Raw genomic sequence first — 25,811 nt, 5'->3', positions numbered from 1 at the left:
TCTGTCATCTATCCATCCCTGACAACCCTTTTCTCTGAAAGCGCGGCCTATTCTCCAAACTACTATGTCGTCTCAGACTAAGATCTATGCATCTGTTCCATCTAGTCCACAATCCATTCTTGCCCTGACTCTGAACACCGTCTTGGTCTTCATTCCTGAGAAATGAGTCTGGCACTCTCACATCACCCTTGGAGGATAAACCTCCCTTGGGACCGTCGCCCGAGAACCTATCTGACTCACAAGACTGCCATCCCCTTTGGCTTTGTGGAACACCACCAACAAACCTCCTGGGAGCTCTTCCGATTCTGTGTTCCTTGCCTTGGGCTTTGTATCCTTGTACTTTCTTGTACCTTGGACCTGTACACCATCATATGGGACTGAATCAGTGTTTAGTTTTGCTGAGCCTGATGCTCTGATACCAATGTAACACGTGGAAGCTCTGAGAGTCTTCTTTCAGCCCTAAACACTACTGGCAACATGCTGATGCAAAATGCAGATATATAGAGAGAGAGAAATGCTAGAAATTTAGGTATCTTCAAATAGCACAAAAAGGTGCTCTTACACAGCCCTAGGCTGCCTTCATCTAAAAGGTGAACAACTCCCAAAACTGTCTGGACCCCTATGGGACTCCTAGAGACCCAATCCCTAGAGGATTGAATGAATTGAAAGAGGAACTTCTTGGCCTATTTATAGGCCTTTATTTTGCTTGGGGAACTGGCCGGCCAGCAGTCCTCGCTTTTCCATTCATAAAACGCAGCGCTGCCCTAGATTTGATCCAGCCGCCTCTGATAGGCCAGCCGCCTCAGTTTGGTCCAGCGGCCCATCTTCTGTAAGCAGCCGATAGCACCATCTTCTCCAAGCCTTCCTTTTCCTCCAAGTCCATATTGCCATTAGCATTATGTGCTCCTAAATTCTGGTTCTAACTGTCTTTTCTCGGTTGCCTTGGTCTGGACTAGCCCTGAGAAGGTACATGGCATTGATCATGCACATGACAAGCACCTAGGCTAGTCTAACATGGTTTTCTTCTAATGAAAGGGTAGTTAAAACATGAATAAACTAAAGAATGAACATAAGATAATGTGAGAAGAGCATTGATTTCTAATAGACATCCATTATGTGTATTACAAAAGATTAGAGAAGCCTTTTTTCTTTTACATGTAAATATATGATGAGGGTCCATTTCACTTAAGAATTGATTTTTCACTTAATAATGACACGACATACTACATTTTTAGAACGAAATATTTTTAAAAACATAAAAATAAATTCCTTTATGCATCTTTCTATGCATAAAATCAAAATTAATGAGAATAACTCTTTTGAAATAAAAACGAATTCCTTTATGTATCTTTCTATGCATAAAATCAAAATTAATGAGAATAACTCTTTTGAAATAAAACGAATTCCTTTGTGCATCTTTCTATGCGTAAAATCCAAATTAATGGAAATAACTCTTTTGAAATAAAAATGAATTCCTTTATGCATCTTTCTATGCATAAAATGAGAATAACTCTTTTGGAATAAAAATGGATTCATTTATGCATCTTTCTATGCATAGAATTGAAATCTAATGAAAATCACACTTTTATAATTAAAAATATCCAATATGCATCTTTACATGCATAGAATTTAAATATGATGAAAATCACACTTTTAAAATAAAAAAATATCCAATATGCATCTTTCTATGCATAGAATTTAAATATGATGAAAATCACACTTTTATAATAAAAAAATATGCAATATACATCTTTCTATGCATAGAATTTAAATCTAATGAAAATCACACTTTTATAATAAAAAAATATGCAATATGCATCTTTCTATGCATAGAATTTAAATTTAATGAAAATCACACTTTTATAATTAAAAAAATCCAATATTCATCTTTCTATGCATAAAATTTAAATCTAATGAAAATCACACTTTTATAATAAAAAAATATCCAATATGCATCTTTCTGTGCATAGAATTTAAATCTAATGAAAATCACACTTTTATAATGAAAAAAATATCCAATATGCATCTTTCTATGCATAGAATTTAAATCTAATGAAAATCACACTTTTATAATAAAACAATATCCAATATGCATCTTTCTATGCATAGAATTTAAATATAATGAAAATCACACTTTTATAACAAAAACAAAATCCAATATACATCTTTCTATATGCATAGAATTTAAATCTAATGAAAATCACACTTTTATAATAAAAAAATCTCCAATATGCATCTTTCTATGCATAGAATTAAATCTAATGAAAATCACACTTTTATAATTAAAAAATATCCAATATGCATCTTTCTATGCATAGAATTTAAATCTAATGTAAATCACACTTTTATAATAAAAATATTCAATATGCATCTTTCTATGCATAGAATTTAAATCTAATAAAAATCACACTTTTATAATAAAAAAATATCCAATATGCATCTTTCTATGCATAGAATTTAAATCTAATGAAAATCATACTTTTATAATAAAAAATATCCAATATGCATCTTTCTATGCATAAAATTTGAATCTAATGAAAATTACACTTTTATAATAAAAAAAATATCCAATATGTATTTTTTATGCATAGAATAAAAATAATACTTTTAGAATACACAAACGAAGGGGATTACTCTTTTTGAATAACATAAAGATAAAACTTATTTCTACAAAATTTAAGAAAATTTTGCCATAACCTCTTTTGTATGGCTGATCATTTTTTAATTTTTGCATTCTAATTCTACTTAGAATTTAACCCAAGATGAATTTAGTACTCTAATCTAATCAATTCTTATTTTTTTGAAAGAGCAAACAATACGAAAAGTTTAACTCTATTTAATTGATTACACATCTTGGATAAAGAAGGGCTGAATTCAATGAAGAGAAGGGGGAAGCCTTTCTATCAAGGCATAACATCCAATTTTAATTTAAAAGAAGCAAGAAATCATAAACCATAGAATAGAATTAAAAAAACGTAAAATTTCTAACTTACATGGAGTTTTGTGAGCTATCCTTTGGCTTGATGGATTGAGGGTTCTACTCTTAATTTGGATCAAGAGTGGCTACCAATTCTTTGTAGAGAAAATAGTCAAAAATAAGTGAATTATCAATGAATTCAATGTTTTTGGCTCTAGGGAGGAGTAGAGTAACAGTGCATAAAACACTATTAAACTTTTACAAAAGGGGAGGCTTCTATTTATAGGAAAAAGTGAGCCTCTAACCAAGCAAATTGATTCTAGATCAGTTTGGTCACTATTTATAGGAAAAAGTGAGCCTCTAACCAAGCAAACTGATTCTAGATCAGTTTGGTCACTTTTTGATCATTTTTAGGTCAGTTTAGCTTACTTTTTTATTCTAGTTGAAATAGAAGAGAGGAGAGATGAAATATCTCATTATTTGAGACTTTAAAACTCCACCACACATGTGAAATAGGCGGCGCCTCCTTCATGAGGAAAATTCCCCCACACTGAGGTGTCAAAAATGCATCATTTTCTCTAAATATTTCTTCTTTTTTAACACTAGTTTGGTACCAAAAAAGGACACTTAAGTGTCCTTTTTCGGACGATGCAAATAAAATGCTACTTGCGCTAGGAAAGACATATTCAAAATCCCTCTTGAGGAGTTTGAATATGTGACCTAGTGTGTCTTTAAAAAATGTAACCTTGCAATTTGGATGCTGGCACGATAAGGAATTACACCCATAAATAGGACTTGCATGAGACTGCAACTCAAGTTTGAGAAAACCGGGCACCTAAAACCTTTGTTTCATGATTCTTGAGAGAGAATTTAGAAATTTTAAAAAATGTAGCACGATTGAAAAACTAAGATAGCGCTCAAGTAGCAAGATTTACTTGAGTTTGGGACCCCAAAAAATATGTATTAACTTGGTTTTGAACTATATAATCATTTTTGATTGCCAATTTGCACTCGGATTGACCCTGATATCTCTTAGGCGGTGGAAGGTTGGAATCACCTTCTAGAACTAAAAGCCTTTTGAAAGGTGATGGTGCTGTATTTGGTGGGAAGGCTTGACATTAAAGGTCTTGGAGAAATCCTTTGCCATCTGCACTGCTTCGGCCATGGAAACTGGCTTGGCGTTCTTCACCAAAATATTCAAAGGTTTGTTCAGTCCCTGAATGAACCTGGCCATCAGCTGCGCGGTGGTGGCGAGTAATTAAGGAGGAGATACTTCAATAGTTCTGCTCCCCTGGGTTAGCTCTAAGAACTCGTTCATCTTTGTTTTCAAAAAGCTGGGAGGACAGAACCTCGTCCTTAGGTAAATTTTGAGATCATTCCATGTCTGGGTATTCCGATCAGACGGTTTGTCTCGTAGTGGTTTCTCCATGTGCCACTCTGGCTATTTCTACTATCTTCAGCCTTGCAAGAGCCATTTTGCTCTTCTCATTGTACTCGGTGTCTCCACAGAATCGTGGGATAAAGATACTTGCATTATCATATAACAATTCATTTAGAACATATCATTCATATCTTTAACACAATAATGGTCTATTAGACCGAAATTTCCATCTGAACAGTCCTCCATGGGGGATTTCAAATTTTATTATTATTATTTTTTTAATTTATCATCCCTTAACTTGATCCACTGGGTGAAGATCCCATTCATCCTCATTGTGGTTTTGCTCAGTTTATCGCTTTTCAACCGAAAATTCAAGAATTATTATTTTTCAATCAGAATCCAATTCAACTCATTAGTTCTCAATCAGAATTTTAAAATCATATCAACCACATTCGAATTCATCATCTGGATAGTATTTTTGCTTATAATTTCAAGATCTTAGATTTGATCGTATATACTGCCAGTGAAGAGCTGTAGTTATACCCTCGGTATATACGAGTAGTCACGGCCCTTGGAACTATAAGGTATATACATCATGTCTAGGCCTCAAGAAAGTCAAGGATTCCATACAATTGCCGTACTTCCATCTGAAGACCCAATTATCAATTTAGGAATTTCATTCTGAATATCAATTTGTATGAGTTTCATCACACAATTACAACCTTTTACTGCTACTTCACAAATTTATGACATTCTTGGCTTCTCGGTTGATCCTCATTAGCCAATTTGCTCTGATACCAGCTGTGAGATCCCTGTCTCCACCGCACAATGAATTCAGGGGTGTTAGCAGCGGAAGTAGCACTTCTTGCATGGGCCAGGGTCCCACACTCGGGGCCTCGCCCACGAATATCCGGACAAGAGACCAATCCATCAGTTCTTCGGAAACCGAACCCGAAAAAAACTTCCCTTGCCCGAAAAGCACAGGTGATTCCTCCAGGATAACTTTTCTCTAACGTTGTCAAAAGCCTTAACTAACTGAGCTGATCTGACCAAACCCGTAAGTCCCATAGTCAGATCAAGGGAAAGATTGCACTTGGATCATAGAGACCAACGCTTTTTTGCTCATTGAGAGGCACAACTGTTGATTTTTTTCCATAGAACAATTTTTATCCAAGATTTACTTCATCTATCGTACCAACAAAAATTTAGTCTCATTTTAGGGATCCGTTAGTTCAGCCTAACCCCATCAAGTCCCATGGGTTAGCCCAACCACTCTAGTGATGGGATCCAATTAAGAATTTGGTTAGGTTTTGTCCCGGGTACTAGGGAAAAGAGTTCCCAGGCCCCCTAGCCGGATATTCATGCAAACTTAAAGCTAGTCACACCACTTACACACCCAATATGAAATTGCCTTTTTCATAGAATCAGCTATCTTTCAAAACAATCATTTAATGAAATCATTGTGTCACTGATCATAATCATCAAAATCTCAAGTTAAATCCTTTTTTCCAATCATTCTTTCATCGATGTACCTATGGCATCATTGGCAACCAGAATGCTCACCACTTGTCCACATAGGTGCCTTTTCCATAGTTCCTAGTTCATAGTAACTGGCAATATATTCACATATAAAAATGGAATCTCCCTTGAAGATCAGCAAGATCAACCAATGGATCCATATAAAAGAGCCATGGACTCATCCGTTGAGGACTAGCAAGGTCAATCAACCACATCTATGCCCAAATTCAGAAAACAACTCTTACTCCTTGTTCCAATATCTTCCCCGACGTACTTGTCGGTATCTTCAGCGACCCAGAGCCCCAGCACCATATGGTCAGCACCCTCTAGGATCCTTCGCAGGTCACCTAGTGCTTCACTCATAGGCCACTTTCCTTGGTCCCTCATCCACCGTATCGAAAGCTCACCATTTAAATCGAACCGAGGCTGGTCAAGACCTCAGCCGACCTTGCTACACGAGACGTCCTCCATTGACTCTCCATCAGCTATTGTAACTTTATCAGCTAGGTCCTCATTCACAAGACGGTCAAAATGCTTCCCCAGCATTCTTGACATAAAACAGTCATTTAAAAACAGTTCATAAATACAATTTCTATAACGAACTCTCGTCTTTCCACATCAATCTACATTACTTAATCCACATTAATTTTATATGCATTCCTATTCTCCTCTAATCACATCATTTTCCATCTCAACACTTCTTTTCTCAATTAACCTCATCAGATCTCATCCACTCAAATTTACCCATACATCTCATCACATCACATTCATTAACATCTATCCAGTTTACATCGCATCTTATCACATCCATTTCACATCACATCTCATTCATTCACATCCCGATTCACATCTCATCATCACATCCATTCACATCCCATACTATTCATTCTCATCCCGATTCACATCCCATACTATTCATTCACATCCCTTATCATTCATTCACATCCCGATTCACAGGCTATCACATTCATTCACATCCCTTATCATTCATCCACATCTTGATTCACATGCTATCACATTCATTCACATCCCATATCATTCATTCTCATCTTGATTCTCATGCCATCACATTCATTCACATCCCTTATCATTCATATCTATCCAATTTACATCACATCTCATCGCCTCAATTCTCGTTCATACCCATCACATTCACATCCACATATATTCTTCCACATACATCCACATCCATACTTATCACATACACATCCACATCTTTCCCTTCACATACATCCACATCCATCCTTTCACATACAAACATCTACATCCATTCTTTCACATACATCCACTTCCATTCTTCACATACATCCACATCCATTCTTCACATACATCCACATCCATATCCATTCTTTCACATACATCCACATCCATTCTTCATATACATCCACATCCATCTATCCATTCATTCACATTTATCTGATTCACATCACATCTATCCATCCATTCATTCACATTTATCTGATTCACATCACATCTATCCATCCATTTATTCACATTTATTTGATTCACATCACATCTATCCATCCATTCATTCTTTTATAAAAATCAACTTCAGTGGGAATAACACCTTTTTAAAAATCCTTTTATACATCTATTCATACATAAATTTAATTTTAAGAAAAATAACACTTTCGAAATAAAAATAACTCAAAATTAAATTAAATATACATAAAAGCATAAAAAGCACATGGAAAGAAGCATGCAGGAATAGGTCCTACTCAACAATATTTGACAAGAATCCTCTCACACAAAGAGAAATTATTGAAGACTAATATATTCAAATGATGAATGTCACTTCAATAAATCAAATGAGGAACTGAGAAACACAATCTCGTTCTGATGATTATGTCTACGTTCCTTTGGATCCTTCCTCTCTTCTCCCCCATTCTTCACATATCTTAGCTTCCCCACTAGCAAAAATCACATGTAACTTTGCTTACGATTGCCAAAAACAAAGTGAGCAAAAAACCCAAAAAAATGCTCACAAAATATAGAAATGCAATCACTTGCAAAAAACCCCAGCCCCCCACCCCGTTAGGAATTCCCAATAAAGCACTAACCTTTTCATTCCACTAACTAGCTTTTCTTCTTCCTTCTGGAGGAACAAAGACCATTGAGCGTCACTCTACATCACACAAATCATCTACAAGCTTGTCAATTCTCCCCACACAAAGGTTTTCAACACGCGATCACGATCGAGGACGCAATTGCCATTAGGAAGGGGAGAATGTTAACCCATTCCTAGGGTTAACAAGAGCTCCTACCATTATCTTATATCAAGAAGTCAAGGTAGATACACCAAAAGGAATAACTCTTTTGAAATAAAAACGAATTCCTTTATGCATCTTTCTATGCATAAAATCAAAATTAATGAGAATAACTCTTTTGAAATAAAAACAAATTCCTTTATGCATCTTTCTATGCATAAAATCAAAATTAATGAGAATAACTCTTTTGAAATAAAAACGAATTCCTTTATGCATCTTTCTATGCATAAAATCAAAATGAATAACTCTTTTGAAATAAAAATGAATTCCTTTATGCATCTTTCTATGCATAAAATGAGAATAACTCTTTTGAAATAAAAATGGATTCCTTTGTGCATCTTTCTATGCATAGAATTTAAATCTTACAAAAATCACACTTTTATAATAAAAAATATCCAATATGCATCTTTCTATGCATAGAATTTAAATCTTATGAAAATCACACTTTTATAATAAAAAAATATCCAATATGCATCTTTCTATGCATAGAATTTAAATCTTATGAAAATCACACTTTTATAATAAAAAAATATCCAATATGCATCTTTCTATGCATAGAATTTAAATCTAATGAAAAACACACTTTTATAATAAAAAAATATCCAATATGCATCTTTCTATGCATAGAATTTAAATATAATAAAAATCACACTTTTATAATAAAAAATATCAAATATTCATCTTTCTATGCATAGAAGTTAAATCTAATGAAAATCACACTTTTATAATAAAAAAATATCCAATATGCATCTTTTTGTGCATAGAATTTAAATCTAATGAAAATCACACTTTTATAATAAAAAAATATCCAATATGCATCTTTTTGTGCATAGAATTTAAATCTAATGAAAATCACACTTTTATAATAAAAAATATCCTTTCTGTGCATAGAATTTAAATCTAATGAGAATCACACTTTTATAATAAAAAAAATATCCAATATGCATCTTTCTGTGCATAGAATTTAAATCTAATGAAAATCACACTTTTATAATAAAAAATATCCAATATGCATATTTCTATGCATAGAATTTAAATCTAATAAAAATCACACTTTTATAATAATAAAAATATCCAATATGCATCTTTCTATGCATAGAATTTGAATCTAATTAAAATCATACTTTTATAATAAAACAATATCCAATATGCATCTTTCTATGCATAAAATTTGAATCTAATGAAAATTACACTTTTATAATAAAAAAATATCCAATATGTATTTTTCTATGCATAGAATGAAAATAACACTTTTAGAATACACAATTGAAGGGGATTACTCTTTTTGAATAACATAAAGATAAAACTTATTTCTACAAAATTTAAGAAAAATTTTCCTTAACCTTCTTTATATGGCTGGCCATTTGTCAATTTTTGCATTCTAATTCTACTTAGAATTTAACCCAAGATGAATTTAGCACTATAATTTAATCAATTCTCATTTTTTAAAGAGCAAACAATACGAAAAGTTTAACTCTATTTAATTGATTACACATCTTGGATAAAGAAGGGCTGAATTCAATGAAGAGAAGGGGGAAGCCTTTTTATCAAGGCATAACATCCAATTTTAATTTAAAAGAAGCAAGAAATCATAAACCATAGAATAGAATTAGAAAAAAGTAGAATTTCTAACTTACATGGAGTTTTGTGAGCTATCCTTTGGCTTGATGGTGGATTCTGCATAAAACACTATTAAACTTTTACAAAGGGAGAGGCTTCTATTAATAGGAAAAAGTGAGCCTCTAACGATTCTAGATTTTTCCAGATCAGTTTGGTCACTTTTTTGACCATTTTTAGGTCAGCTTTACTTACTTTTTGGTTCTAGTTAAAATAGGAAAGAGGAGAGAGGAGAGATGAAATATCTCATTATTTGAGAGTTTAAAACTCCACCACACATGTGAAATAGGCGCCTCCTTCATGAGGGGAATTCCCCCACACTGTGTCAAAAATGCATCATTTCCTCTAAATATCTCTTCTTTTTTAACTAATAACCTTGTCCTTAGTCAACTCTTCATCTTATGTGAGTATTTACTCATTTTTAGGAGGATTTTCTTTATTTCTTCAGTTTATCTTCTCCCTACATTTGGATTAATCTAATTGGTCCCTCGGAACCTTAATCTAAAATTTTCAAAACATCTGGACCCTTAGGCTAAGGCCTTTTGAATAGATTATAATTTATTTTTGCACCTTCTGAAATTCTTTTTGAACTTCTGTTTCGGGGGAATTTATTTTAATAAGAAGAGATATTTTTCCATCCAAAAATATCTAAAAATTGAATAATCACTCTCTAGAATATTTTCTCTTAGGTAGAAACAAGATCTGTTATTATTCTGAAAAGGGGGGTTGATTACAGGGGAAGAAACTGGACATCTTGAAGGGCTGGGAGAGGAATCTTACAGATCTTTCCAGAATGGTAACGTGTCTTATGATGTTGCAAGGTCATGGATTACAATAATACATTTTTAGAAGTCAACATGCAGTGGAGAGTGACATGTTGATGTGTGGTGGAAGCTTATCCCAAAAGTCATAATCTTGCATCATGAAACACCCAATAGATTTTATTGTGTTCCTGTCTCAATAAGCTTGATCAAAAGTTTTGTTCCTAGAAAGTGGCGTGGGCTTCCCCACCAGGTCTCTCAACAATCGATTAGCAATCCTTGGTGATTATGCTAACACCATCACTGCCATCCAATATTGTAGAGATCATCTTACCTTTATAAATGATAGGTATCATGATGTTAATTTCATCTCTTTCAAAGTAGTTTCCTAGCCTGTTCATGGGCACTTTTGGCTATTCTTTTGTTTTGGGTATGGAAGAAGAGCTTTCAATGTGGCACATCACATCCTCCTCCTCTTCAGGTTCAAGATTGTGGGCTCTTGAGTTCTTTGTCATGTATTTGGATCATTCTCTCCAAAATTAAGAATTTACTTGTAAAAGAGATCTCTGATCTCAAGAATTTACTTGTAAAAGAGATCTGATCTCAAGACTTGAACTTCCAAGGCTATGAGGCCTACTATTTCCCTTGTGTAATATCCATGCTCAATTTTCTCGTACTAGCTCGGAGGTGTGCTTGGGCCTACCAATGTGTGGGGGATATACAATGATCCTTTCGTAGGAGGTGGTTGCTTTTGATTGGGTTGAAATGAAGTCCTGTCCTATCACATTGAAGAAAATATTATGGTGAATATGATGACCCATCTAAGGCCCCATCTAAGGCCAAGTTTTCCCTCCCACTAAGTTGGTTGCTTCCATGGGAGGTGGTTTCTTTGATGGGGTTGAAATGAAGTCGTGTCCTATCACATTGAAGAAAATATTATGGTGACTATGATGACCCATGTAAGGCCAAGTTTTCCCTCCCACTAGGTTCTCCTATAATGTATCTAGCCAAATAAAATCTCCTTGGATTAGTTCTAGAGGAAGAGACTCCAATATTTTCCTTTTGAATACTCTCAAGTTCTCTTATTGGTTCTATGTTTGACACTTGAGTAGGGTATGAGATACATGCTCAAGTGGGATAAGTGGTTTGTTACTTGACCACATGCTTAAGTATTGGATCTAGTTCAGCCTCTAGCTTACTTATCAGTGCTTGGGTTTTTTCATTCAGCACGGGGTTGGGGTACTCTTTTATTTTCTTTGGAAGGTTTGCATAGTAAATGGGTTTATTCTCTTTGGGAAGAGCTGGTCTTTCAGTGGGAGATCCATTATTGTCTTTCACGAGGAAGGTATCTTGGAACTATCATCTAAACCAATGTTAATGTCACGACATCGTTGCCCTTAACACAATTGATCATGTGTTGTATTTTTGCATGGTGATCTTTGAGATTTTCTTCTTTTGGACCTTTTAGTCTTTTTAGGGGCTACTATAGCCTTTGTTTGGGGCTTATGACTCATGCTCTTTGGTTGCTATCTTTGAGGTTGAAGTCTGAGCTTTTTTCTTCTCTTAACTGTCTTGGATGTTTCCTTATTGTTTGGTAACTGTCATCACCTTAGTTTGGATCCTTGCGATGACATTAAGGGGGATTTTATGAATAAGCCTTCCTTGTACACAAAATAAGTTAAGGCTCACTAAAGTGGCTAATTCTCCTTTGACTAGGGTGATTGTCACTTTGTTGGGAAAATCATTGAAAGCATATTCAAATCCACACACACTTGTAACATCTACCTTTGTATGGAATGCCATTGGGTTTTGGCATTGGATTATAAGATGGAGCTAGAGCACTTGTGAGATGGCTCTATGAGGAAACTTTAGGACACTCAAAAACACAGTGTAGGCCTTTACAATGAAAACATTGAAGAGGTGGTATGCATGACATGTTATTGAAGTCTCTTTCCCTTTATTGCACCAGATCCTTGAAAAAGAAGGCATAGTCAATGGATGGGGTTGTTCTTTTCTAGATATCCATATGAATTGTACTATTTATATGGATCCTATTACTTATATGACTCGCAAATTTTCATTTTGGAATGTTAGAGTCCACTAGCAAAGTCATTGAGTAGTGTTGTTGTACCAGTTCAATTTCAGGAGTAATCAGTTAGGGTGTGAAAATATGAGAGGTGGGTATGGCATTGGTGGTGGTTTGTACATACCTCTCGATATAGGGTTTTTAAAAATGAGCACATGATTATGGGCCAATTGAGAATCATTTCCTATGGGCGGTAGTGCTAGTGTGGTTGCTAGGTGGTGGTGCCATGTTTCCTTGGTACAAATAATGGATTATATCATTGTTCCCATGGCAATAACAATGAGGAAAATATTGTTGTTGTCGAAGTCTTAGTAGTGGACACTCCGTGCTTATATGGTTCTGGTAAAAAATTGTTCACTGAACCATATCTCTTGGTGGAAATAAACGTGGGTGTCCCACTTGACTAATTGGCATGGTTGGCCTTGGGGTTGCCCATGGGGCTAGCCTTGCCACTGTAAATGATTGAGGACATTTTTTGCCAACTCGTCGATGCTTATGTCCTTTATTAGGAATATACCTAGTTTTGGTTGGACACCCTTGGTCGATGTGTCCTCTATCTCTTGGTTTGGGTGGATAACTTCTACATCCTTGTCTTATAAGGTTCATTGCCTCGGGAGCATACTCATCCAAGATGTACTGTCTAGACCTATAGAAATTGTCATCAAGCGTGTTGCTCTTGATACTGATCATAAAATTTGTTGAATGAGCGATAAGTAATGTAGTCTCTTGTAGGGGGTTGTATCTAATGTGGGGATACTCAAGTGGTTCTAGTAATGTAATCCCATTTTCTTTTACTCTCCTCTTACTTCATGTTATAGATCTATGTGATAGTTCTCTATTTAACTCATTGGGAAAGCATCCCATAATGAATGTGTGTACAAGACTAAATAGCTGGCCTTTTCATGTGGGTTTAGAGAACTAAACCATTGGCCTTTTTTTTCTTCAAGGAAAAGTGTGAATGAGCGAATCTTGGTGGGATTATTAATCATTCCCATGACCTCCCAAATTTGATCAAACTTCACTAGATACTAAATGGAATCTCCATTTCCATCAAACTTTATCCAACTTCTCTAGATACTGAATGGGATCTCCAGTTACACCAAATTTGTTCATCATCGTTTGAGATGTGGATTGGATTTGTTTTGCCCAAGTCTGAGCCTCTAGTAGGTATTATGGTAACCCCCATTCCCATTTCAAATGCCATCTTAAGCATATATTTTGCATATTTACAAACAAGGAGGCGGATGTAAAGGAGTGGTTACACAAAACCCTCTATTCCACGGTTTAGGAATTCTTGCCCCATGGGGTTGGGCTGTCTAGTTTCCAATGGGACTTGTCCAATGCTATTAGCTTTATTTGATGTTACAGGATTGCTATGGCTAAGGAAAAATTATGTAAACACCCTTGTGAATTTATTTGGTTTGAGGTAGTCTCAAACATTGACTCTTTACCTTTACCCGCATTCCCTGTTCTTCATCTGAATTAGAACTCGTTTCTGTGGTGAAGGGGCTCCTACAATAAGCTCTTGTGGAAAGTTGGACTCCTACTTACACTGTGTGTGCTTGCTATTTTTTTTATTCCTAATGGTATAACAAACGAGACATGTCTCAATATCATAAAAATATGGTTGATGAACTACTTGGTGGTTATGGTTAGCTTGGGATAATCTTAGCTCAGGATCGACACCAAATGTTTAAACATGCTAGCATCTAACATGGTTTTTGACCACTTTCTAAAGGAGAAAAACTTGAGGTTCTTGGCCTTAATTCCGCTCCTTTACTGGAGCTTTGCCCAAAAATAGAACGGAGTAATTCCCTTTTCATGAAGTTTATGGTGCTATTTACATAGCCAGTTGGTGAATTTGGGGCTTGGAGGACCGTTGGCAACTCTTGTTTCTAGATGTTCCATTGTTCCTCCACTTATGTTTGCATTTGGTTGGCCCATCTTGTCCTAAATATCCTCATTTAAGGTGGATATAAAGGAGTTTTTCCTTATTAACAAGAAAGCACTCTATTTTGGGGTTGAAGGTTAAGTGAGTTTGAGGAAGCACTTTGTTCTCAGTGCTAATCCTTTTCTTAGACTACTGAAAGCTAGGTGGGTTTGATGAAGTGTGCACTATTGGTGGTTGTGTTGTTATGTTTCCAATAATTAGTCAAGATCGAGTTTGCATAAAGGGTTTTGCTCTAGTGAAGCGGCCTCTACTGCTTTCCTGAAGTAGGTCTGAAACTGATTCAATATATGTTTCCTCTCCTCAAGCTACAAAAACTGTGTTTTTTTCCTCACATTTTATATTGGAGTTTTAAGATTTATTGGTTTTTTTCCTAGGCTCATGTCTCTAGGTTCACATGTGTGTTAACTCGTGCCTCAATACTCGTGTCTCTCGGCTTACTTATGTTGACTCACTTATATTCTGACTCGCATCTATTCTCACACCTTTTATTATATGAACTAGGAACACATACTTTATTTTTATGAAATAGGCCTATTTGGGGCACATACTTTTATGTACTAGGATTATGAAAGGGTGGGTAAATATTGGGTAATAATTATACTTTAATTCTCTACTAATTACAAAGGATAAGAATTTTCCTTGGAAATTGTAATTGGTTACAGATTATATGAGAAGAAAATCCTTAAAGGACATGAGTAGGTATGTCCTTACAAGTCTTTACGGCAGTTATATTTGGTTGGTAGTACAATATTAGAGATACTACCTCTAGAATCACATTTGGTTGAATCACTCCGTTGTCACACCAGAATGCTTCTTACTAATGGGGTGAAGAAAGAGCTCTCTATGCCTAGATGGAGGAAAAAAGAGATAGTCTTTGCAATGGTTTTCTCTCACTAAAGGTGGGGGAAGAAGAGGAAGCTAATATATGAGGAAAACCTACAAACAGTCCTATCTAGAAATTAAGCATCTATCAAGCATCATGCAAGATTCAATAAGGAACAAGCAAGCAAGAGTAATGAAGAAGGGGAGCTCATAAGTATTCTATTACAAGGAATGATTGTGTAACGCTTATTGTAATAAAATGATTTATATACAAGTGACTAGTTTTCACACTAGGTTGGTCAAACTAAAAATGGTGTGACCTTCTATTACTAGTCTAGCAAGTATATACATAAAATATTTATACTTTCCTCCCTATTTGACATTAAGAATAAGGTAAGGTTGCTTTATATGTTCTAGCATCATCTTATAGAAGATAAGTGCCAGTTTGAGCAGGTAAGATGGCAAAGCGCCTTACGGTAGTTCCGATGAGTGAAACTATGTTAGCCTACAAAGATAAGTGCTAGTTTGAGAAGGTAAGATGGAAAAGCACCTTATGGTAGGTCGAGTAGGTGAAACTATTTTAAACTAGGTCTTACAGAAGATAAGTGCTAGTTTGAGCAGGTAAGATGACAAAGTGACTTCCGATAGGTCGGGCGGGTGAAACTATGTTAACCTACAGAGTGGTTAATAGTAGTGTAAGGATTTTCTTATATGTTTGATAACATCTATCTTTATTTATAGCCATAACTAAGACTTTTTTAAACCCTACATGTCTTGAGAAAAGAACATCATGGAAGTTCTTGAGATTTTTGTTCCTAATTAGGTATGTAAAATATATGTCTGAAGTAGATATTTCCATTGTGAATTCTTCTCAAGCTAAGAATTCAACACTCCTCATAGCTATATTTTGAACAATGGAGTCAAAATGAGTGTTAATTCTTAATGCATTCCTAACTTGTTCTTTTAGTTCCAACCTTATTATAGTGATAACATTGCACAAGGGTCCTTTGCTAAGAGCATCAACTTATTTCTTCTTGTGTCCATTAAAAGACAACTTTATTTGTATATAACAATGTCATTTACTTTCATTATCTCTATTGAGAAGGAGAGTTAGGGGTAGATAAATACTTGAGACCTAGTATGTCCTCAATTCAAATTGTTTTCCCACAACAAAAAATGTCTTCAATGCTTTGGGGCAAGTAGTACAATATTAAAGATTGGGGGGTTCACTAGAAATATATTTGAATGTCTCACATGAGCCCAAAATATATGTGAATGTCTCATGTGAGCCCAAAATAAGGTATTGTTACCTCATTTTTTGGGGATAAATTTACAAAAATGTATTTATAGGTTTTTTAATGAATTATGAAAAAATGTTGTTTGTATACCTGGGGCCATTTTAAATACTTAAAATTCAAAGATAAGAGATTTGATATAGCCCTCTTCTTGCCCCCCCCCCTCGCCACCCGAGAAGTTCTAGGTCATGAGCATAATGTCTCTTCTCATGCTTCTTGAATTCATAGGCTATGACTATCCTATATTGGGATAATACTTAATTTATGCAGTTCCTACTAGTGTCACAAGTAACCATAAAATGTCTACCAATCTCCAAAATCTTGGTAATACAATTCTCCCTTTTTTGATGAATTCAAATGCCTTAATTTTACATTTCTTTGTTTATAAGAATAAAAAATCCTATTTAGTCAAGTTTGTAAGAGGACTAGATATCTTCAAAAAGTCCTTGATGTGTCTTCTCCCATATTGGGCTAAGCTAAGGAGGCTTCTTACATCTCGGACACAACTAAGATCCATGTGTAGAAACATTTGCTTTGACTATGTCTCATGATCCATGTGCTTTTACATGGTCATTCTAGAATAATTACTTCGACCATGTCATGGTCCACGTGTATATCACCCCACTGAGGCAAATTATTTGTTTGGTCCTTGGAAAAGAATCATCTGGACATGTTTCAATAAAGCTTGTTGTTCCTAAGCTTTGATAAAAAGCCTTCTATAGATGGATTTTATGATGTTTCATTTCCTAGAATAGACAAATATGTTTTCTATGAATACAAAAATTAAATACTCAAGATGACCATGATGTATATTATTCATGAGACATGAAATTTATGGAAGCATTTATCAAACCAAATGGTAAGACTATAAAATCTTAGTGTTATCTGGTCCAAAAAGTCATCTTCAAGATGTATTTATATTTTATTTGAATCTATTGGTATCCTGATCGATGATCAATTTAAGATAATTAATTTTCATAGGATAATTAGGCCAAAAACTCATCTTTTGTAATAATAGTTGATCATGTAGATGAGGACCCTGATTTTCAAAAGATCACCCAGGTTCTAAGATTAGCTAACTTTGTGTTCCTGCTGCATTATCCCACAAGGTTCCTTCATTTTCTTGGCCACATTATCTATCAAGGTTCCTTCACCTGTCACAACATCAACGAGAACATTTGGCCTTGGAGGCCTAATTGGGTATGGTAATAAACATGGATTCTTTTTTGTATTTTCCTAGGCCTTTGGCTGAATAGACGTGATTTCTAAAGGTGTGATTTGATGCAAAGGTTTCATCATGAGTTTGGGTTTGAGAAATGGGTTACATGTTTGAATTATCAGCTTCATAATAACTTGCATGCATGTAGAGCCTTGTGGGAGATTATGTACTTAACCTTAACACATAACCCCAAGTTAACAAAATGTGTAAAACTTACCTTAAGAAACCAATGAGCTTAAAGGATAAGGAGAATGGATAATGAAAGTGACACTGCTTCTAAAATTATCATTTGTTTGCATGCACTATACTTGTTTTTTCCCTCAAGGTATTATTGTCGTATGCAACTTACAATGATTAGAAATTTTAGGAATAGAGCATCATGTGCATACATTAACTTATCAAGTTGAAATTAGATTGTAGAAGCCCAGTCAAGCATTTTCTCAAGTTGTGTAACCATGGAGCGCAACTTTGTGGAGACCTTTCCAAACATTTGTGCTTCCAAGGAGAAAACTCAAATCATAAAAGATTTTGATGTTTCTTTGGAACTTAGGTAAATTTTCTAAACCTTATTTGAATAAACTATTTCAAGCTCTTAATATCTCAAATTAATGTATCAAAATAAAGCTTTTTTTATATTATAGATTGTTCTCATGATTTCAGGTTGTAGCCTTTTCCTTATCAATATCATGATGCATATGGACATGTTATAAGCTTTTGACAACCAAGGAATGGTGCTATAAATAATGTATCCCTTGCAAAGAATGATCAACAATGCAATAATTGTAAAAAATGGTCATGAAGACAACAACAAACCATATATTATTTAAATAACTTATCTTAGATGGTGGAGGTATAGCTAAGCACATGTAATTAGTAAAGAGAGAGAGAGAGAGAGAGAGAGAGAGAGAGAGAGAGAGAGAGAGATCATGCATTAGACTTCACATTAATAAATTGGAAGCTTTGTGTGAAGAAATTTGGACTAAGAAATGGTAGCCAAATAATTTGGACATAGTTAGAAAGCTATGTCATGTAGGTAAGATTTGTTCTTCATCATTACACATTACATGTATTTGATGGCGATTTTGTATATGTTCAAAAATTGCAATCTTTTACTATATTTACGTAATTAGTTCTTTTAACACAATTGTCAAAGGGAACAAATAAGTTGGCTAGAGAGTTTGAACACAACACACATTTAATACTATAACTATTTAATAAATTTATATCTAGATTGGTGTAGAATTTAAAAACAATACACAATTAAATTTGTAATCATTTAATGCGTTATATGGTGGGTTCTTTAATCCTCTAAAAATTCATTAAAATTTATAATCATGCTATAGAGGGATAAAATGTGTTGGCTAGTGAGGGGTAAATGTATTGGTGAGTTTAAAAAGAATACACATTACACAATAAGAATATTTTTTAAATTTTTTATGTCTTATTTTTGCAATATTTCAATTGAACTATTTGTAGGAGAATTTAGAAATTTTGATTGTAGAAAATTTTCTTGTTCGAATTGTAGAACATAGTTATAAGCATTAACCATTTCTTTCTTTATAGCTATTAAAGACAAGTAAATAGGGAGGATTTAGCTTCAAGTATTTAGGAGATTTGTAATTTATAATACTTATAAATTTAGAGGTATCCTTTAATCTAACTAGATAAAGAAAGACCACTTAAAAAAAAGACATATTTCCTAATAAATATCCAAACCTAGTTAACGTAGTTGAACATATACCATGTATATGCTATGTGTTATTTACATATACATATATATATGTGTGTGTGTGCGTGTGCGTGTGCGTGTATGTGTGTGTGTGTATATATACATACATACACACATATATACATACATACATACATACGTTACTACAACATGTCATGGGCATAGCAATGTTTAGGCCTTCGGGATGTGGCATTTTGTTGCTATGATCAGCAGAAAAATTTCACTACCAAAAGTAGTGACAATAGCAACGAAATGTTGCTCTGCTATTTTGTTACATCAAGATTTATTGGTGATTGGCTGGATTACTAACCTATTGGCAGTGTTGAGATAATACAAAAGTATCTTTCTCATCATTCCAAAACTTGGTAGAATCAATTTGAAAAAATCCATTTGGATGTTTCCTCATGGTTGCTTGAGCACCTCTATATATCACCGCCGTGAACCATTTGACATCAAAGATAAATGCTCTAAACCGAATCTCAAGAATATCTTGAATAGTTTAATAATACTCAAGATTTTCCTCTATGACATTGGTATCATGTCTACTAGCTTGACTTTCTTGCTCAAAAGTTTCCATCACACAACAATTAAATGTTTTTCTTTTAGAATCCACACGCTTCGTACGAAAGTGTCTTCCCTCTGACCATATTACATTATATAGTTTTTACTAACATTAAACAAAAGCATGATATTTAGTATAGTGCATTAAACAACTAATGCTTCATCTAGTCTTCGTTGCCTTCCTTTCCCTTGTGGCACATTAGTGATTAGTCGGTCATCCTTTCGTCTATTGATTGCATCCTTGTATCTCTTAATCCACGTCCCCGTGATGAGACTATTTAGAATGTAGAATGTATTCACCTTTTGGCCTAATGATTCATCTAGTCTTTGTTGCCTTCCTTTTCCTTATGGCACATTAGTGATTAGTAGGTCATCCTTCTCATTTCTCCACAATTGTGGCATGGAAGGATTTAAGCAAGAGAGATGTTTTGAGATATACACAAGAGACTCTTGCATCAACCATCCCTCTTCCATGCCTGCTTCTGGCCTTTCTCTTTGTCTCATAAATTCCTTTAAGGTTTTCATGAACCTTTCAAGAAAAAACATTCATTGAACATGAGCAACACCACAAAGTGCCATTTCATCAACCAAATGCACCACAAGATGGAATTGGCTAGTGAAAGTTATTCTAGGAAAGTTTTCCTCAATCATACACACTGCCTCAATAGCATTGAGACGAGCCATCTCAATGGATGTAGGATCTATCTCCTTTAAGGATATGTACCTACATACGTCGCAATCATGTGTGTTGTTTATTATACATAACTTGTGATTGCATGAGAATACCAAATATAAAATATAGCTTAGATAGTGAATTCAAGAGAAGATTCATACCTAACCAAGATTCCCATTTTGTAAATAGCCTCTCTCACCTTGTTGTCTCCACAACCAACTATTGCTATTGGAATAATAATTATGCATAGAAAAAAAATGAAAGTTAGTATATGAGCCTACAAATTATGTACCATAAAAAGAAACCGAATAAAAGAATATTTGAATACCTATAATATTTTGTTCCAATAATGTGTCTTGAGGCTATATAATTGTACCTCTCCTTTCTTTTTGGTCTTTGTGAACGTACCCTTCAATGAATGCATTACTCCCATTGGTGTACAAAAAGAGACAATCAAACTTTTCACCTTATTGTGCTCCTTCTTGGTTAATACCCATGGTGCCTTTTGTAAAACTATGTTACCACTCTCACCTACAATTGGAATTACACTTTGAAGGCGTCCAATGTTTTGTAAGTCATCCCTTGCACCCTTGGTATCTCTTTTACCAATTAAATGGTCCCAAATATTTATTGCCACATTCTTGAAGCTATGCATGGGATCTAAGAGATGATTGATCTTCAACTCACACCAATATGAAAGTCGAAAGAAGATTGAGTGTCTTGATTTCCCATCGGGTGGTGGATTTGGGGTGTTTCTCCATGCCTCAAATCAATCTCTAACTCTTATCATCACAAGTGGTGAGACATCATGTTGTACATACTTTGGATGCGGAGGGAGAAATCAATGATGTTTTTCATACACCACCTTCTTTAGTGTAGAGGGTCTTTTCGAAACAAGTTTGCAAAAATTTGACCTTCACCCCGTTTTTCTAGAGAGAGGAGGTGTGGAAATCCTTAAGGGGCAAAAATGAGAGTCCATATTTCACCTAATGCAAGGAGATAAAGCATTATATGACCTTTCTTGAATTCCACCCATGGAGGGAGGTTGTAATCCACCAATACAATGCCATGTTTAAAACTATTTTGTAAGTAATTTATTACTAAAATGGTATATGTACTCACTCTCTCTTTTATGTTTTAAACCATTTAGATTCAAATGCTCGAAGTTTAAGCCCAAGCAAGAGCTAGGTAAGAAGGTACATTTCTTTATGTCTTGTCAACTTGATTTGTCTTTCAATAATATATCAATAGATGTCATTTTTTTATACAAGTACATGAACTAGTGATGTAGACATTGGTGAGACCTACCTGGGTGACAGATTCTATACTAATACTACTGGCATAGTGGTGAGATTATTGGTGATATTCCACCATTGGTTTACAGGCTTTGTGACACACCCACTTTCGTGTATACGTTGATATCATAGAGTAGTTACATTGATTTTATCCTAATTGCCTTAACATAGTATTAATTACATCAAAATAATAGTATAAGAGACCTTTAAAAAATAAGAGGTGTAAGATAGCTTAACATGTTTCCATTTTTGAAGTATCTTCCGTCCTCAAAGCTTAGATGGTGAGCTTTATAGAGATTGCATGTAAGTTATAAGTGAGAGGAGGTAGAGCACACCAATGCTGATAATTGGTCTTTTGGGTAGTTGCAATAACTTCACCTTCTTCTTCAAGCTCTATATCATTGTAAGTTGCTATACTTTCCAAGGTTCCAAGAGAGTTAGTGAAAATAGAAGAAAATCGAGGAGAAACAAAAAGAGTATGACGTGATGGTTATGAAGATGGTGTCATAGTGGGGGTGGTGTGAGAATTCTTTTTTTGGCTAAGGTCATTTATGGATGTTAAGGAATCCTTCTTTTTTTGGTTCCTTGTCTCCAACTATTGGTGGCTTGATGTTCTCAAAGAACCAACATTTTCAAAATGGTTCTTGTCTTCATCGTCACACTGGGGTAAGCATTATTTGGTTCATTAAATAGGCCCTTCTTGCCACATTGGTTTGCACTTGAGTAAAAACTTTATGGTGCAGTAGAACGATCCCCTCGGATTATAGAGATTGAACTGTGGTGGTGGTAGATCGCTAAATGTCTTTCCATTTTTCTTTACTTTGTACCACCCTACATTTGCTAGCTTTATAGACTTTGCTTGAGTATATCTTATATTATTGGTTTTGGTGTCAATGTGGTATCTCTGCAAAGGGATTCCAACATCTAGGGGGGTTCACTACTAAGAACCCCTTTGTATCACGTGCATTCAAGGGGTATTAAGAAAACCCCTTACCTGTGATATTTTCATGAATTAAATGACCCCTTTTTCTTTATGGACTTATGGGTTTTTTTTTCAAAATCAATTAAAAAAACCCCTTGTGTAAATGTATTTTTGTAAATTTACCTTAAATTTTTGAATTAAAAAATCCCTTCATTTGAACTCACGTGGTATGGTTACATTTTTTAGGTGAACCCCTCGAGTCCAACATTAACTCTTCATCTACTAGTACTACTTGAGAATATTGGAGAATGCAACACTAGTACTTTTGGATGAAGGGAGGTTAATCAAAGATGTTCCGTGGAGTGTCAAACTATAGAGTGACATATCAATAGAGAAGTAGAAAGGTTTAAGGATTATAAAGGCGATTTGGCAGAGAGCATGGTAACACACCCATTTTTGTGGCTTCGCTTAACACTTCGTTTACCCACTTCTTGAGCTCTATTTCTAAAGTAGCTTAGCTTTTGAAATAGCTTCATCATGAAAATTTAAGATCTCTGCATCTTTGTTGGCAAGTCCATTTTAATGTATCTCATTGCCTTCGTTGTTTGCAAAGCTTGAGATGATCCGTGTGGTTCCTTCTCAGCTTTTGCAAAGCCTCTTGGTTCCTTCTCAGCCTTTTCCAAGACTCTTAGCTGATTGACTGGATGGCCATATTCTTGTTGCATCATTATCTTTAAATGGAGATCTCTAACCGCCGATACCATTGTGTACTTTGGTTCTATATCGTCAAACTCAATTGACCATGGCATTTAGTCACTCCAAGTTTTGTTTATTCTTCTTTGTTAGATTTGTAATATTGAATTTCTTTTATTGAGGACTCATAGATTCAAAGCACTTTGCACCATGTCCACATTCAACTTTTTACTAGAACTTTCCTATTTTCATTATCCTTGATTATCCCTTCTTTGGTGGTGGGGTTGTATATGGAGATATAGTGAATAACCCTCTGCAAATGAACATCTCATTGTGTCTCTCATTTGCATTAGGCCAATTTCTTGAATTGTAGCAGCTTGTTAGCCTGTACATCCAATTGCTTAAGACGTTACCAAAGCATTGAGGGCAACACCGCAAAGCTCTTATTATTTCCCACTATGATATATTTTTGGGGTGTACCCTTCAACTAGTTTTTCAGCTCATTCCTTAAACAAGAGTCAACCCCCCCCCTTCCTTGTCTTATGCTTCTTTAATGATGTGGTCCAAATTCAACCATAAAAGCTCATTTTAATATTTCAAAGGCAATCATCTCATCAAGCATGCTTCAATAGTTTACTGAGCTATCACCATATCCACTTAGCCTATCCAAGACCTCATACAAAAGAGGTCTCTTTAAAAGATCTTGAGAAATTCCCTCAAATAGTCACCCCAAAATGATGACAAAACATGTAATGCCTTGTTTTAGTGTAAATTATAGCTCAACGTTTTTTTGGTTTCTCCACCACTAATGTAGAAAATCACCTTCTATTTGGCTCTAAAGTTAGCTCAATACATTTTGAACATTATGCCTAAGCTCTGATTCATCAATGGCTTCATATAGATACTTAATTTTTTAATTAATAAAACCATATTTTATTTCATTTTTATCGCCTATAGCTATAGCACTTAAGAGCCTTTGCCTAGCTCACCTAGCCTCATATAAAGCTCATATGAATTCTCAAAGAAGTGTATTAGGTCATGACATTTACCTAGTCTACCAATTTATGTGGGTGATAGAGCTCTTGAACCACTATTCTACTAACCTAAGAGAGGAAATTAAAATGGAAGCTTTTTACTATTTGAGGGTGATGGAGCCATTTCATTGTTTTCATACCCCATTTGAGTCCTAAAATGCATTCATATCAACAATCTTCATAGCCTTCCAATGTAGAGGTAGGTTGCCACCATGAAGCTTCTTCATTAGGTAACCCTCGCCATTTGTCTAGATATTCCATCGATGTTTGATTACAAAAGACCCTTTCTCTTGTGCCCAAAATTATCTCCAGCACATACTCAATCATTCCCTCCTCATTCATTAGAGGTATCTCATCATGCACAAGCACTTTCGGCCCAAGGTAAGCTTTAAGATGTGATACATGAAACACATCATGAATATTTATAGTAGGTGTGGTGGTTCCAATCATCTGCACCACCAACATGCCTCACAACTTTGTATGGCCCATAATATTGGTGAGCTAGCTTGGTATTGGTGTTAGCACCATACTTGTCTTTGGATCCTTAAGAAAACTTGAACCCCTTCCTTGAACTCCAATGGTCTCTTATGGCCATTTGCATAGTGCCTCATCCTTTCTTGAGAGTGCCTCATATTAGCCTTACATTGTTGTAAGAGTGTATCCATCTCTTCCTTCTCATTGAGATTACTCCTTGATTTTGATCCATCATTGGCATATTCATTTTATACTCATAAAGTCCCTAATAAGGTGACATGCCAATGCTCTCATGATGTGTGATATAATGAGTAATTCAAGGCAAACCATTCATCCCATACACCTTGTGTATCATAGTAAAACATTCATCCCATACACCTTTTGTATCATGTCAATGATGCCTTAAATAAGTTTCAACCCACTTATTAACCCTTTCTATTTTCCCATTAGTCTCGGGGTGATAAGCTATGTGAGGAGTCAAAACAATCCCCATGATCTCAAATAAAGTCTTCCAAAATGAACTCATAAATGTGACATCACGATTCCTCACAATTTTTTGTGGTACTCCATGCAATTTGAATAGATGATCCACAAAT

The 25,811-nt window shown here is 34.9% G+C and overlaps 1 protein-coding gene across 4 annotated transcripts in view; it reads left to right on the top strand.

Annotated features, from left to right (window-relative positions):
* Positions 1 to 21,987, top strand: part of LOC147637431 (MADS-box transcription factor 6-like) — a 30,635-nt gene extending 8,648 nt beyond the window's left edge. The window contains exons 6-7 of one of the 4 annotated variants that reach the window (XM_086798874.1): positions 18,248 to 18,384; positions 18,495 to 18,729. In XM_086798874.1, coding sequence (XP_086655000.1) covers positions 18,248 to 18,384; positions 18,495 to 18,501 — 144 coding nt within the window. In that variant the 3' untranslated portion in view covers positions 18,502 to 18,729. Of the gene's footprint in view, positions 1 to 10,436; positions 10,769 to 17,724; positions 17,816 to 18,247; positions 18,385 to 18,494; positions 18,730 to 21,947 lie in introns of those variants that run through there. The other 3 variants (XM_086798876.1, XM_086798877.1, XM_086798875.1) reach the window with 3 other exon arrangements.
* Positions 21,988 to 25,811: the final 3,824 nt, after the last annotated feature.

This window comes from Cibotium barometz, chromosome 6, assembly GCF_041138505.1.
Source record: "Cibotium barometz isolate CiBa-2024 chromosome 6, ASM4113850v1, whole genome shotgun sequence".
NCBI classification, from domain to species: domain Eukaryota; kingdom Viridiplantae; phylum Streptophyta; class Polypodiopsida; order Cyatheales; family Cibotiaceae; genus Cibotium; species Cibotium barometz.
The sequence above is the reverse complement of the archived record's forward strand: the minus strand, read 5'-3'. Positions and strand labels throughout refer to the sequence as shown.